General features: G+C 45.5%; 1 protein-coding gene across 1 annotated transcript in view; it reads left to right on the top strand.

Moving 5' to 3' along the window:
* FAM20C (FAM20C golgi associated secretory pathway kinase) overlaps positions 1-13,465 on the top strand; it is a 58,970-nt gene that overhangs the window by 11,599 nt on the left and 33,906 nt on the right. The window contains exon 4 of the mRNA XM_069029506.1: positions 815-893. Coding sequence (XP_068885607.1) covers positions 815-893 — 79 coding nt within the window. The remainder of the gene's footprint in view (positions 1-814; positions 894-13,465) is intronic.

The raw sequence follows: 13,465 nt of genomic DNA, 5'->3' as shown, positions 1-13,465 counted from the left end.
CACTGTAATCTGGCTGTTAGTGTGACATTGTCCAAGTTTTTCAGAATGGTATGAATGAGTGTCAGTCTTAGATTCCCATTAGCTCCCAGTTGGGAGATGAGCAAAGCCACTGTCCTTGCCACCTCCACTGTCCTCTCCTGCCTCCACGTGTCCTCTCCTGCCCTCCCAGCCAGGCCAGGCAGCTCTGCACAGCTCTGCTCTCATGTATGAACCACCTTGGGATGCCTTGGAGTTAATGACTGGGCTTGGATACATATCCACTGTGCATGGAGGAGCTGAATTTACATATCTCTGCTGCTCAGAAACAGTTATTAAAATCGCAGCAGAGATCAGAGATTGCTGCAGTATCTGCTCATACTTTTAATTAAGGAGCTGTCTGCTCTGCACTGGGCTGTACATCCCAGCTGCAGTTGTCTCTGAAAGCACCCCCATCTCCTTTCCCAGTGGGAGTACCTTGTCAGAAGGGACTCCAAAAGCAACAGGAGATGGAGAAAACAAGACTCCAATGGTCTGCTCCTATAGGTGCTGTTCATCTGGGGTGCTTATGGAGCCCATGGTGGCCATGGTAGCCAGAAGAAGGCAAAAAAGTGTCAGGAGATGCAATCCATGTGTAGTCCTGGTCAGCAGCTCAAAGCCTTCCCCTGTAGTCTGCTGAATAATCTGTTGTTCAGTTGGGATCACCCTGCTTGATGCTCTGGTACCACGGTGCTGAACTGATCCAGAGGAAAACAGATATGATTTGGTTTCAAGGAAACTGAGTGTAAGTAGATCCACGTGTCTCATTTTAAAGCTGTTTTCTGTTTTTCCCCTGCAGCAATGAAATCAGGAGGCACCCAGCTGAAGCTGATCATGACATTCCAGAACTATGGACAAGCATTGTTTAAACCAATGAAGTAAGTCCAAAAAGTCTGTGATTTAAAGTGAAATTGTGGTGGAGCAGCCATCTTCTAAGCTGTTAAAAGTTTGCTGTAGGATCTCCCAAGGTTAATGTGTCTGGCTCCCGAGCCTTGCTGCTGGGCCTGGAGCTGCAGGGTCTGTTGATACCTTGTCCTGCCAGACTGGTCCTTGGAAGAGATGCTGAGAAGGCTTCAGAGACATTACAGTTTTCTCAGGAATGCTGTTCACTCTGATCTCTGTGAAATCTCCCGTCATAAATACAGGATGTTTTCAGCATTTCCATCTCATGTAAACTCATTCCTCAGGTCTGAGCTTTATCTAGTGTCAGTGCTCCTCTGGAACATGGCCAGACAAGAGAGATGATTCAGAACAGCTTTGAGAAGAGCTAAACAGTATTTGTCTGATAAATCAGAATTTAATCAGTTAATTTATTGTTGTTTGTATTAAAGAGTTGTATTAGTCATTTGGCTGGGGCTATGCTGAGTCTGTGAAAATGAGTTTATCCAAGAGTGGTACTGCAAGGTAATGCCTCTGGAGAGAAAGGGAAAGGACTAGGATTATGCAGCCTTAATTTGTGCCTGCCTGGATCCCATTGAGATGAGAGAAGTTATTCAGATACAAAACAGACTCCCAAATCCTGACCTGTATGTTTGTGCTGTAAGAAGGAAAATGACTCTGTGCTCATTGTAGGGGGTTTAGCAAAGACACTCAGGGCTGCAAAATGTTTAATGGAGCTACTCAGTATCTGTGTCAGGGGTACCACTGGAGTAACAAATTCATTTCCTTCTTTTGTTCCCACTGTAGGGAAGTTCAGGTAATTTCCTCTAAGATGGTCCATGGAAGACTAAAGTAGCTGAGATTGAGTGGTTTGGAATATGTGTTGGCATTGTGTTAGAGCTGCAGTGGGGAGCACAGCTCAGGGGGGAAGCTGCTGGCTGGAGTCTGAGAGATTCCCTGTTTCACTACACATTTTGCTATAGATTGACTTCAGACAAGTACAGATTTGACTTGATTTTATTTGACTGCAGAAGGGTCAAAAAATTGATCTGACCTTCCTTCAACCTTCAAGGTTTGAGCAAGAACCCTCTCTATGTGCCTCTACCCTGGGAATCACAAGAAAATCCTGTGAACTTCAAGAGAACACAAGGCATTTGTGCAAAGGCCAGATGCCTCTGTGTCATTTCCCAAATTGCACACAAATTCTCCACGTTTCTAGTGGATCACTGGGTGCCTGAGAGAGGCTGGAGGCAGCAGAGACAATACTGGCAACTCAAGAGGGAAGGTGGTACCAGAGAGCATCTACTCCAGCACCTGCCCTGCCTCTCCCTGAGTGTTTAGATCACCAGTGCACGAGCCCATCCCCTTTACCTGCAGGTTTGATGCATATAGGCACAATTCCTGGTCACATCTTGTATCACATGCAAAATCAAGAGCCAGGGGGATTCAGGCAGCCTTTGAGTATTTGGCAGAGTCGTGGTTGTGCTGTTGTCTGTTCACATAGTGTGTGATTTGCTCCTTCTCCCTTTCCTCAGATGCAGATAATCTCAGTCTTTATCATTGGTATGACATTGTAATTCTGGGAGTGCTAATGAGGTCAAATCAAAGTACTGCACAGTGCACAGCCTCAGCAAGATGATGGATGACAGCAGAGGTGTAGCCACGTTCCTGTGTAGAAGCAATTACTACAACCCGCTAGAACAATAACAGAGAATGATGATGTCTTAATCATTCCCTTGGGCTGATTTGAGGGGCAGCAACACCCTGTTTGCTCACTGCTCTTTGCACTGCACAAACCCCTGGAAGAAGCACTCAGCAGCTGCTTTTCCAGGCAGCACACCTTCCAGGAGCAGCACTGCTGCAGCTGTGCTGAGCGTGGCTGAACACGTCAGTGATTTGGAGTAAGGGTGTTGGTGAGCATTTGTCTTCACTCTGATAACAGGGAGCAGGGAGCCAGATGCTCAGCCAGCATAAATCTTCCTAGCTCCTTTGGCATCTGGTCCCACTGGTCTCTTTCTCCACCTTACAGATTGTGGTTGATGAAGTTCTTGGAGAGGTTTGCAGCATCAATTCTTTATGCAGAAATAAGCAGCTTAAAATGAAATTAAAAAGAATAAAAATAAAAAACAGGCTTTAAATCTATGAGACTTCTGCTTGTAGGATCTTCTTCAGGTCCTAGACTGTTTCTGGTGCTCCCTCTTTTTACATGGTACCCTTTTCACCCAGACTTCACAAAGCTGGCTGTTCCTTCCCAGGACAGGAGGCTGTAGGTAGCTCAGAGACATTACTGCTCATCAGGACTGGCAGACAATATTTTTCTAAGTAGTTTAATTTGAGAGCCATAAAATGTCATCCTGGTGGCTACTTCTGAGATGAGGTCATAGGAGGAAGCCCTTGGTGGGCAGTCAGGTTGTCTCCACCTGGTGCATCCTCCGTGTTTCCCTTGTTTCTGTGTTACCAGCTCTGTGGCTTTTCAAAGCAGCAGAAATTGCACTTTTTTTTCCTCATGAGCTGATAAGCCTCTTCAGACAAGCAACCTCCTTCCTGAACCCCAGGTAACATGGCTATTAGAGGAGGCTGAGTGTAGGATTTCAGGCCTGATCCCAAGGAATATGGATAATCCAGAGCTTCCCATCCTGTCTGAGATCTTGAGTACCCAAAGCTGCACAGTGTGAGGTACAGAGGGTATTATGTAGACATGAGGCCAGTCCCAGCCTCTGCTTGGATTTGATTCACTGGACTTGTCTGGAAAGCTGTTTTTTGCTACACACAGTTCTACTCAGTGTCTTCCAAAGTGAATTAATACCTGTTGGAGTGGGGTTGCAGCAGACAGGGGAGACCATGCCAGCCCCTCCCTGACACAGCTGGGCATCTGCTCACGGGAGGGGAGCTCTCCAGACCTTTGGCAGTGACTTCTGCAGGGCAGCCACAGCAAAATGTGCTCCCTGGAAAATGTGCTCGCTGCACAGCTCATCTGACTGGCTCTGCCCTTTCCCAGCCTCTCAGTTCCATGCTGAATCTATCCAGGGAGCAAGCCAGCTCCAGAAAGGCCCAGGCAGAATTTGGAAATGGGGAAACGAGAATCAGCCTTTGGCATCTTTTGTGCTCTGTGTTTGACATTAACTGACAGCTCTTCATCTGGTCATTGATTCAGTCTAGTGGAGCAAATGAGAGGAGGGAAGTGTAGCAGTCAGGGAAATGTGATAGCAGTAAATAAAGCCTGATCAGCTGCAATTATTTTATTTATTTGTGGCTCTGCATCTTCATTTCTGAAATAATTGCCCATAAAGTATTGCAGAGGAAGCCAAATCTATTTATAAATCCTATGGCCCAGTGTAGATTCCTTTGCTAATTCCAAATGCATGATAGAAAAAGCACGTATTTGCTAAAACTCCAGGGAAGATTTAATGTATTTGCAATGTATCTTACAGTTAATGTGTACTTTTATTTAGCTCATAACAGTTCAATCATACAAAATTATTACCATATGGGACAGGAGAAAAATAGCAACCTCCCCTCCTCCCATGATTAGTGTATCTAACTGTACTAGTATTGTACATACAGCATAATAAAATTTATTTACATGATTGCTGGTATCTGCAGTTGCAGATTTCTGTGTGACTTATCAGGTAGGGATGGGTAGAGCCATAAATGTCAAAAGAGTTTTGGCTCATTTGTCCAAAAGGAATATTTGTAGCTTTGTAGTTTTATTTGGTTTCCCTTTGTTTCTGCTGGCTCGTGGAGTTAAATAGCTGGCTCAGCCACAAAACCAACACGCTATTTTTTTCCTCCCAAGGCTTTATTCTTGAAGAGGGAAATTCTGCTCCAGCAGAGCCAGTGTTAGGATTCCTATTGCACACACTGGTGCCAGGATTTTGAGAGAGGTTTACACAGTTCCTTATGGAAAAGCCAAAGAGGATCAGATAGAAAATTATACCTTGTTATTGGAGTTGTGAGAATAGAGTCCTGTGGTCTGTGTTTAGGAACGACATCTCTCATTCCCATTTTTATAGACTGCATTGTACAAACGTGTGCAAGGGGTTTTATTCATGATAAAATCTCTGAGGCTTACTTGTTCCATTCAAAGAAATACTACTGTATCTAGTGAACTCACTTTTGACTGAACAGATAAAAGCCAGTTCTGTTCCAACTTTAGATTTTACTTGATATTTTTAACATCTTCTTTTCTTCTGATTTTACAAGTCACAGTGCAGGATTAGGCAGAGCCACATGACTGTTTCTTCCAGTACATGAAGTTTGCAGTAAAAGTCTTTATTAATGTAGAGCCAATTAGTATCAGGGTGATACCAGGCCAGAAGAGGCTTTTGGGGTGGCGAAATCCAGTCTCCTTGGATCATGGGCATTCCTTACCTGATCAAACACTGCTGACCATGTTGTTTGTAACTTTGTCCCTCACTATCCCTCCTAAATCTTGCTGCTGGAAGCATCTCCACGTTCCTGCCTTCCTATCACAGTGCCAGCCACAAAACCAGCTGGTAGTCACAGGCAAACTGCTTCTCTACAGGAATGGAACAAGCACACCCATCTTTTGGTTCCTGTAATGTTCCTGTAGCTGTCTCGTGGCTCAAAGACACTGGTGCTGTTAGCTGGGCTGAAGTCAAGCAGCCAAGGTCACAGGAAAGCTAATACTGGCCCTCAGGGATGTGGATGTGACACCTGGGGATGTGGTTTAGTGGTGAGCACCGTGTGCTGGGTGTTGAGCTGGGAGTTGGGCTTGGCAGTGCTGTGCTAGTGGATGGACTCAGTGATCTCAGGGGTCTTTCCCAACTTAATCAAGTATATGATTCTGTGATTTTTGTTTCAATTGGCAAAGCACAGCTTTACACTGGCTTTTAGATGTGATATTATTGTGACAAAGGATTAGCAATGTTCTTCAAGTTTCTCTTTGATTTGCTTTTAGGACTGCTCAACAAATAATGCATCTTTTAATAGGGATATTAAACAGTCCAAACAATCCCCGTAATGCAAACAACTGTTAATCACTTTCATTTCCTACAGTTATACTCCCTTTCTGAAGTTGTGGCTGTTGTACCTGGGAACTGCAGCCTCCAGGCTTGATTATCATATCAATTAGGGTGGTGTAATCCTTCTGCACTGGTAGCACTGCTTCCAAGTCAGAGGAGTTGAAATGAACTCCAGAATGGAGGCTGCTGAAAGATTGCTTTGCTTATTACATTGCATCTCATGCTGTTTTGAGGAAATACGTTTTGCCAACCTGTTGCATGTGAGCTGGCAGGCATCCAGTATAAACACACTGTTATAAGTCAACATAGCAATTAAATCAAATTGCAGTGTTTTCTCTGAGCAGCTAGAGAAGTGAGATGTGCATCCAGTAGCTGCTCTGCTAGGAGCCTTCCAGGATTAGCACTTTGGCAGTCTGGAATGTGCTGTGTGAAACCCAGCTGAGCAGTCGCTGGTCAAAGTACAGCCCAGCCACTAAGGTTTGTCCCTCAGCTGAAGCAGTGTTACTGTGCCAGTCCCTGGTTCTGTGCAAGGTGGGTTACTGGAGACCTAAGGTTGAATAAACTGGTTGGAAAGGTCGAAATTGGTGATCCCAGCATTTGGTTTACGTAGGAGTCTTTTAAAATTGCAAGGAATGCTCTCGTTTTATCATGAAGAAGGGCTTTCTTTGCTGCTGGAAGGAATAATCAGTAATCAGATATTCTATGGACCTCATCTATGAGATTTGGGGCTTTTTAAGGGCATTCAAATCCTTGCCAACCAAATCTCTGCTGAAATGTTTACCTGAATGAGACTGATAGGCACATTTGATTGTACTTATATCAGGAATAAATCTGGAGTTAACTGGATGAATTATATCCTTTGATATTTAAAGTGCATGAGATCTGAATGGGGTCCTAAATAAGGACAGTGGAGGATGCTGTGTAGTACTTTAGCTCTTTAACTTTTGGTATATTATGCATGAACATTTTTCTCTTTTATAACTAATCCTGTTCATCAGATCAGACTTCTTCAGTATTTCAGTGCAAATTGTGTTTCAGGACTCAGCAGGGCCTCTGGTCCAAATCTCATTTATGCAGATTGGAAAATTTGTGGTGACTTCAAGGGGAGCTGGATCAGGATTGAGGCTGGCTGATGGCCCTGGACAGCAGTGAAATCCAGTCTCTGTCTGCCACTGTGCTCTGCATTTCCCCTTGCCACAGCTCAGCAGCTGCTGGTTGGAATATTGATCAATCCCATCCAGCTCAGGAGCAATGTGTTCTCGAATTCTGCAAACATGTTTATGGAATGACCCCAGAGTCAAAGTCTGCACGTCCAGGTAGCTCAGAGGTTGTCCATTCGGATTAGGATCTGCAGGGATCTGGCCAGCAGCCAGGAAGGGGAAAATAAACCTCCTTCCTTCTCTGGGCAGCAGCTCTGTTGTGCTGTCCCAAGCCGAGCTGCCCCGGATTATCCCCTCCTGGAGCCAGGCAGGATCTGCTCTTAGCCAGGACTGAACAATGGGAGTCCCAGTGGTGGGAGGGACCAGACCTTCCTCCAGCAAACCAGGGCTGTTTTGCTGGATATCACCATGTCCATGGGGTTCAGCTCCATCCCACTTCCCACCACTGGGAAGCTGCCATCCACCACTGCTGGTGAATTATCCCCAAAATCCCTCTCTCCTGACTTCCCCATGGCATCTTCAGCTCCTGACAGAGAAAACTTTGCTCTGCAGCTCACAGAAATGCCAACCCCATGATCTCTGTCACTGGGGTTTTTTGCACAGCCTTCCAGCCATGCATTTTTCCTCAGCTCATTTGTTGGTTTGTTTTTGGCAGATGATAACAGGATGCTCAATATCTATTTCTGTTCTTGTCTTGCACTGACACAAATGGCCACAGGTGCTGCCTGTACCTGCCCCTTATCACTGTTTGGAGGGAGACCTGGGTTTGCAGTCACACTTTACAGTACAGAATTGTCTCTGCTCGATTAGCTGCCTTCTAGGTGCTTATAGAATCTTGCTAATTAGTCTTAGGGAACAAAGACATGCCTGTGTTTATTTTTTTCTTTAAAAGCTGGTTATTGCAGCAGCTAGCTTTTTTTTTTTTATTTATTTTACATTACCACAGTATATTAGGAAAGAACCATCTTCAGTGTCTGATTTTAATCAAGCCACTTCTTCACTCTAATTTTCTGCATACCAAGAAGCGCAGTCCTGTGGCTTTGTCTTTTAATCAGAGAGGCACTTTAGCTCTTCAGTTCCTTATTTCACACAGTTTACCATGTATCAAGGGTGCAGAAAAGCAGCAAACATTGCTGAGGGAAGAGCTGGCATGAAATGCACAGTCTGTAATTTACTGCTGAGCAACAGGGCTTGGCACACGGGGACTGGTGGAGCACTGAGGTAAGATGTCCCAGTAAATCTAAGCAAAAAAAATGTGTCCACAATGTTTTCAGTGGGATATGCAGATACTGCTACCCTGAAACATTCCATGGGAATTTGTCTCCGTTTCTCTACAATTTATAATCCTTAAACTGGGCTCCAGAGACTGAAATTCAGGGAGGGAAAGATGATTTGTGCAAGACTTGTGGCGTAAACCACAGGCTGAGGCTGTTTTCCCTCTGGAGCAGCACACGTGGCTTTGTCCTGAAGATGAGTTGCCCGTACTCATCTCGCCCCTTGGGAGGAGTTATTTTTGGATATTTTATGGAGCTCAGTTGCTCTTTCTCTGCCCCTGGTCTTTATCTCACACAGAGATAGCTCTGGGGATCGCCACCGCTTTGGAGGAGGCGGATGGGGATTTGGCCACTTGCACCAAGATTTGTTTGAAGTTTGTCAGCTCATTTAAGCCCTCAGCATCTCTACAGGTTTTTGAGTCAGGGCTGCTGGCCATCCAAAGGGGCAGGGGATAATCAGCAGTGAACTGGATCTGATGAAACAGCAAGTGTAGGACTGAGGACCCGTGTCCAGCTTCTCCAGAGGTCACCGGTTCAGGCAGCACAGTCCTGTGGTCAGTGACAATGCAAAAATGGTGTGGTCTTTAGGACAGACCCATAGCCAAAGTAACAGTGTCTTGCAGGTTGAGACAGGAAGGTTTTGGCGAAGCTTAGGAGAGAGGGCACAGCACAAATCCAAATTACGCCCTTGGCATGGTGCTGTGGGTGACTCACTGCTGTAAACCAACAATAAAAGTGTTTCAAAGAGCCATAATAGCTGTTAATAACAGAGATTTAGGGCACGCTGAAAATTTCTGAGGTTTTTTTTTTTTTCTTTTCTGTGTCTGGTTCAATAGTCTTAGTACTTTTCTTCTTAATTTATAATTTTCCACCCTGCTGTAGTGTTGTGCATATGGGTAAATAAAAGTGAGAAAGCCTGAAAGACTCATTTGCATGTGAAGAAGTAGCAGAAACAGAGTAAGTAGCATCTGCAAATGTGTGGGAGCTGGAGAGTAGCAGGGGGACAGCAAAACTGTTGTAAATAGAAGCAGCTTAAAGTGCAGGATTATGTGCTATGGATAATAAAACACCCCAAGCCAGCACATAAGCCAGATACTGTTCTCAGCAGCAGCATCCAGCTGATCCTGTTAGCACTTCAAGGCCCTTTTGTAAACCTTGCTAATTGGTAGTCCAAATTCTTTGTGCCAGGGTGTTCACCTGGCCAGAGGACACATAAAGCCATGGCTGGCCATGGAGACCTGTAAGAGCAGAAATACTGCACACAGACCTCAGCTACACACAGGCTGTACATGGATTTTTAACTGCTTTGATTAGCTAGCAGCCAGCAGCAAAAGAAATGGAGATGTTATATAAATCTCTAGGTTTAATGGGAAATCTGGCAATAATTGGTGTAATTTTCTTTGGTTTCCAGTATGAATGACCTGTATTTAGTTTGAGTCTATCTCATGATACACAGAAGAGAATTTTGACCCAGCATATTTGTGTTTCCCTGTATTCTGGGCCTGTTTGAATCACCACGCTTGGATAACCCAGCCAAAATTTTCAAACCAACCTCTTTTGCATCTGATTCTTTAGGGGGTTTATTAACCAGAAAATCTGATTCCCAGGGCATAAAACCCAGAGATTTTTCAGCCTTTCATGTTGCAAGCCCAAGTTTTGTGTCAGGGCCCTGAGTGAGCCCCAGCCAGGAGGAGGGAGAGCAGTGCTGTAGTTCCAGCGCCAGCTCTGCCTTCTGGGCTGATGATGGCAGACAACTGACAGCAAAATCATGATTTTCTCCATAGGATTGAAATGTGGGGCTGGGGGTGGTTGGCAGCAGAAAGATGGGATGCTGCAAGAAGGGCTTCTGCCAGCCCTGGAAAAGCTGGGGACAGCAGCTGTGCCTTCAGCTTGACCCAGGGCCACCAGGAGGGCAGAGTCTGCTTTTCCCATTGCCTGCCTAATTTTCCTATTCCCAGAGCCAGCTCAAATTGTTTTGCATTCTCTCAGGTACAGGAGTTGGGTAACTGGGATTTTAGCCCAAAACATGCCCTTTTATGCTCTGCCTGACCTACTTGTCACTGCCCGTGGGGAGCCGCAGGGGTTTCTTCTCCGCTTGTGCTTCGCTTCCAAGAGTCAGGTTTTGTGCCCGATGGTATCACGGAGCCTTGAAGTTATCTTGGCGTACCCTGGGTATTTTGGTACAGAAGCTGTGCCTGCTGTGCTTCAGCAGCACTCAGGGCCCTGCTGCTTTGCCTGAAGCGTGGCAAGGCTTTCATGCTGCAGCGTGGAGGGGCCGTGGCAGTCCGGAGCGAGCTGCGGCTGCGGGCGCTGTGAGCACAGACAGGCCCTGCTCTGTCAGCAGTCAGCGAGAGGAGATGGATTTTGCAGCATATCCAGGCCACCTATTCAAGTCCAGGCTCTTTTGGCACCCGTGAAATTGTCTGACAACTTGTGAGCGGGCAGCGTGCCATGTGAGCAGATGGGCTGACTGTCCTGGCAGCCAAGAGCCTGGGATGCTCAGCTGGCAGAGGGGAACGGGAGCAGAGCTCCTCGGTGCTGCTGCCCAAATGCCTGTCCCTCCTGATGTTACCCTGGGAAGAGCAGGCACATGGGGTGTCTGGCATGGGCACGGGGTGTTTCACAGCAGAGATGATACCCCCACATTCTGCCCCAGGCTCCTGCTACTCCATCACCGAGGATAAGGGAGTTTCTGAGGTGCTTTCAGCCCAAGCTCCCCACTGGGGAAGCTGGCACCTGCCACTGTCCTGTGTCCTCCAGAGACTCACCTTGAAGGCAACAGCACAGCAATTATTTTTTAACTACCTCTGCTAGGTAGTTTCCTGTGAGAGGCTGGCTCTCGCCAGAAGTGAATCCTGAGATAAAGGGATTAAAACATCCTCTTCGAGGCTTCAGAAATTGTCACAAGGACTTTCTCCAGGGAAGGCCTTAATGCTTACTACCCTGAGGGGCAGCTTTCCTCACACAGGCATGCACTGCATGATGATTGACACATCATTAATTAACTCTTATTAATTAACCCCATAATCTGAAGGGATGGGGAAGGAATTGCTCGCAGAGCTGGATCCTGTCATTTCTTTGAACACACAAGTCCCCTGTTCTGCTGCATTCCCACACCCATCTGGCTTTGGGACTGAAGAAGCTCATAAAGAAGGCAGGACTAATGAACAGCCTTTTACAGGCCCCCCTCAACTGCCTTCATTTCCTGGCAGCCACAGTTCAAACATGGTTTGCAGGAGAGCAACTATTTGTATCTATTACTCAGAGTTTAGGAAGAGGAAAATGAAAAAAAAAAGGTAAAGAATTGATTCCCCTTGTTCCCTGCTGTGTAGGGGGTGATGCTGTGAAGGATAAAGGATCTATCCCTGATGTAACATGGGTTCCACACATCCTGTCCCTCCCATTAGGCTGGGTGTGCTACATGAGCCCAAAATTAGGACAGGAAACCAGTCCTGCCTCTCCTTCTTTACTCCATCCGGGTTTCCTCCCTCCCCACAGCTCTCCAAGCCCAGACTATGCTGAAGGGCCGAGCTGCACCCACAACAGCAGCACAAGGGACAGTTCTTCTCCTGCTGACTTCAGCTGGGCTCTGCTGGTGTCCTTGAAGACTTTATTTTGCTCCCATCCTCTGAGCCAGCCCGTATCTTGTGCCAGTTCTGCCTAGCGACTGCTAACAATCTCCTGTGTCAGGCAGCAGCATGATTATAGCTTTATTTTGCTCATTTTGTCTGCATTTGTCTTTCAAGGAGCAAAAAGGCAGCGATTCTGTCGTCTAAATGAGGCCTAAGGACAGAAATTGCCCTGTTTGCCCACAAACACCAGATTCTTGGGGTGATGCCAGTCTCAGTAAGACATCAGTGGTGCTGATAAGCCAACAGTCATAATCACTGATAAGTGCTTTGCTGATGTTTTGGCAAGGTTCTGCGTCCAATATTGTTGACCCTACACTTTTCCTATTATGTGCTGCATCCTTTGGCAGGAGAAAGGATTTCTCAGTGATCAGAATGGTACCTGTACTGCAGGAGGTGCCCAGACCCCCCCTGTGCCTGGCGGGGCTGGCTCCTTTTCTTCGGGGTTGTAACTCAGTGCTCCTCCCTCCGATGCAATCCCAGGCCCAGCAGCATTAATCCTGCCATTTTGTGTCTCTGCATTTGGGAACAGCCTCCTGTTGCTGACATCTGAATTACATTTTTAACAACAATTTCCTTTGTTATACAGAACGATGCCAAAGCAGACACTGGTGTTGGAGGCTCACTATCTGGTTTAAATAACACAGACCTTTAAGTGGATGAAGACAACAAAAAGTTTTTATGTAGATTCTGGGTTTGTGTTGTTTACTTGCTTGTTTGTGAAGGATTTTGTTCTTTTTTTATTTTATTTTTTTATTTTTTTGTAATTTTCCCTGGCAATGTGAGCCTGTCACTCTTGCAGTAGGACAGTTTGGAAAAGCTCCCTGATCCCTCTCAGCTAATTGTATTCTTATTATATTATTATATTATCTCTCATCTTTCCCTTCCCCTAAAAAGTGTATTGAATTGCCTGATATTGCACCAATTCTTTATTGCAATATCTTCTAGATTTAAAAGCTACATGTACTGAAACTATTCTGGTGTTACCAAAGCCATTTAATACCTGTGAACTTAAGGAATGTATTTTCTGGCACTCAGCAGTGACTCCAAAGCCCCAAAGAATTACACTCAACAGCCCTGAATTTCAAAGCCTGACATCACTGCAAGCAAGGAATACAAATCCATCAACAGAAGCAGGATTTTAATTGCTTTTGAATGATTCTATAGAAATCTAAAATTGCTTTGTGGGATGAAAAAAAAACCAACCCACTTTTGTCTGTGAAGAGGTTTTAATTCTGGCGAATAAAATAAGTGGTTGCTGGAATAATACAAGATTTTTTCCCCTCTGACTGTGGAGCTGTTCCTACAACCCTTGCCTGCTGGGATTTTATCCTTGAGCAGTGAGACATGAGAGTTCATCAGATATTGTATGTGGCAATTGCCAGGCCAGAAGAGGCTCTTTGGTGGCTGGAAGATTTCTGCTTCTATTGCATTCACTGTTAAAAAAGAGACCACCTGCATTCTTTTGCAATGTGACCTTCTCTAGCTGGTCATATGCTGTATTTTCTTTGTGATCTGATCTG

Source organism: Aphelocoma coerulescens, chromosome 14 (genome assembly GCF_041296385.1).
Source record: "Aphelocoma coerulescens isolate FSJ_1873_10779 chromosome 14, UR_Acoe_1.0, whole genome shotgun sequence".
Taxonomy (NCBI): Eukaryota; Metazoa; Chordata; class Aves; order Passeriformes; family Corvidae; genus Aphelocoma; species Aphelocoma coerulescens.
This window is presented reverse-complemented; position numbering and strand designations above follow the sequence as displayed.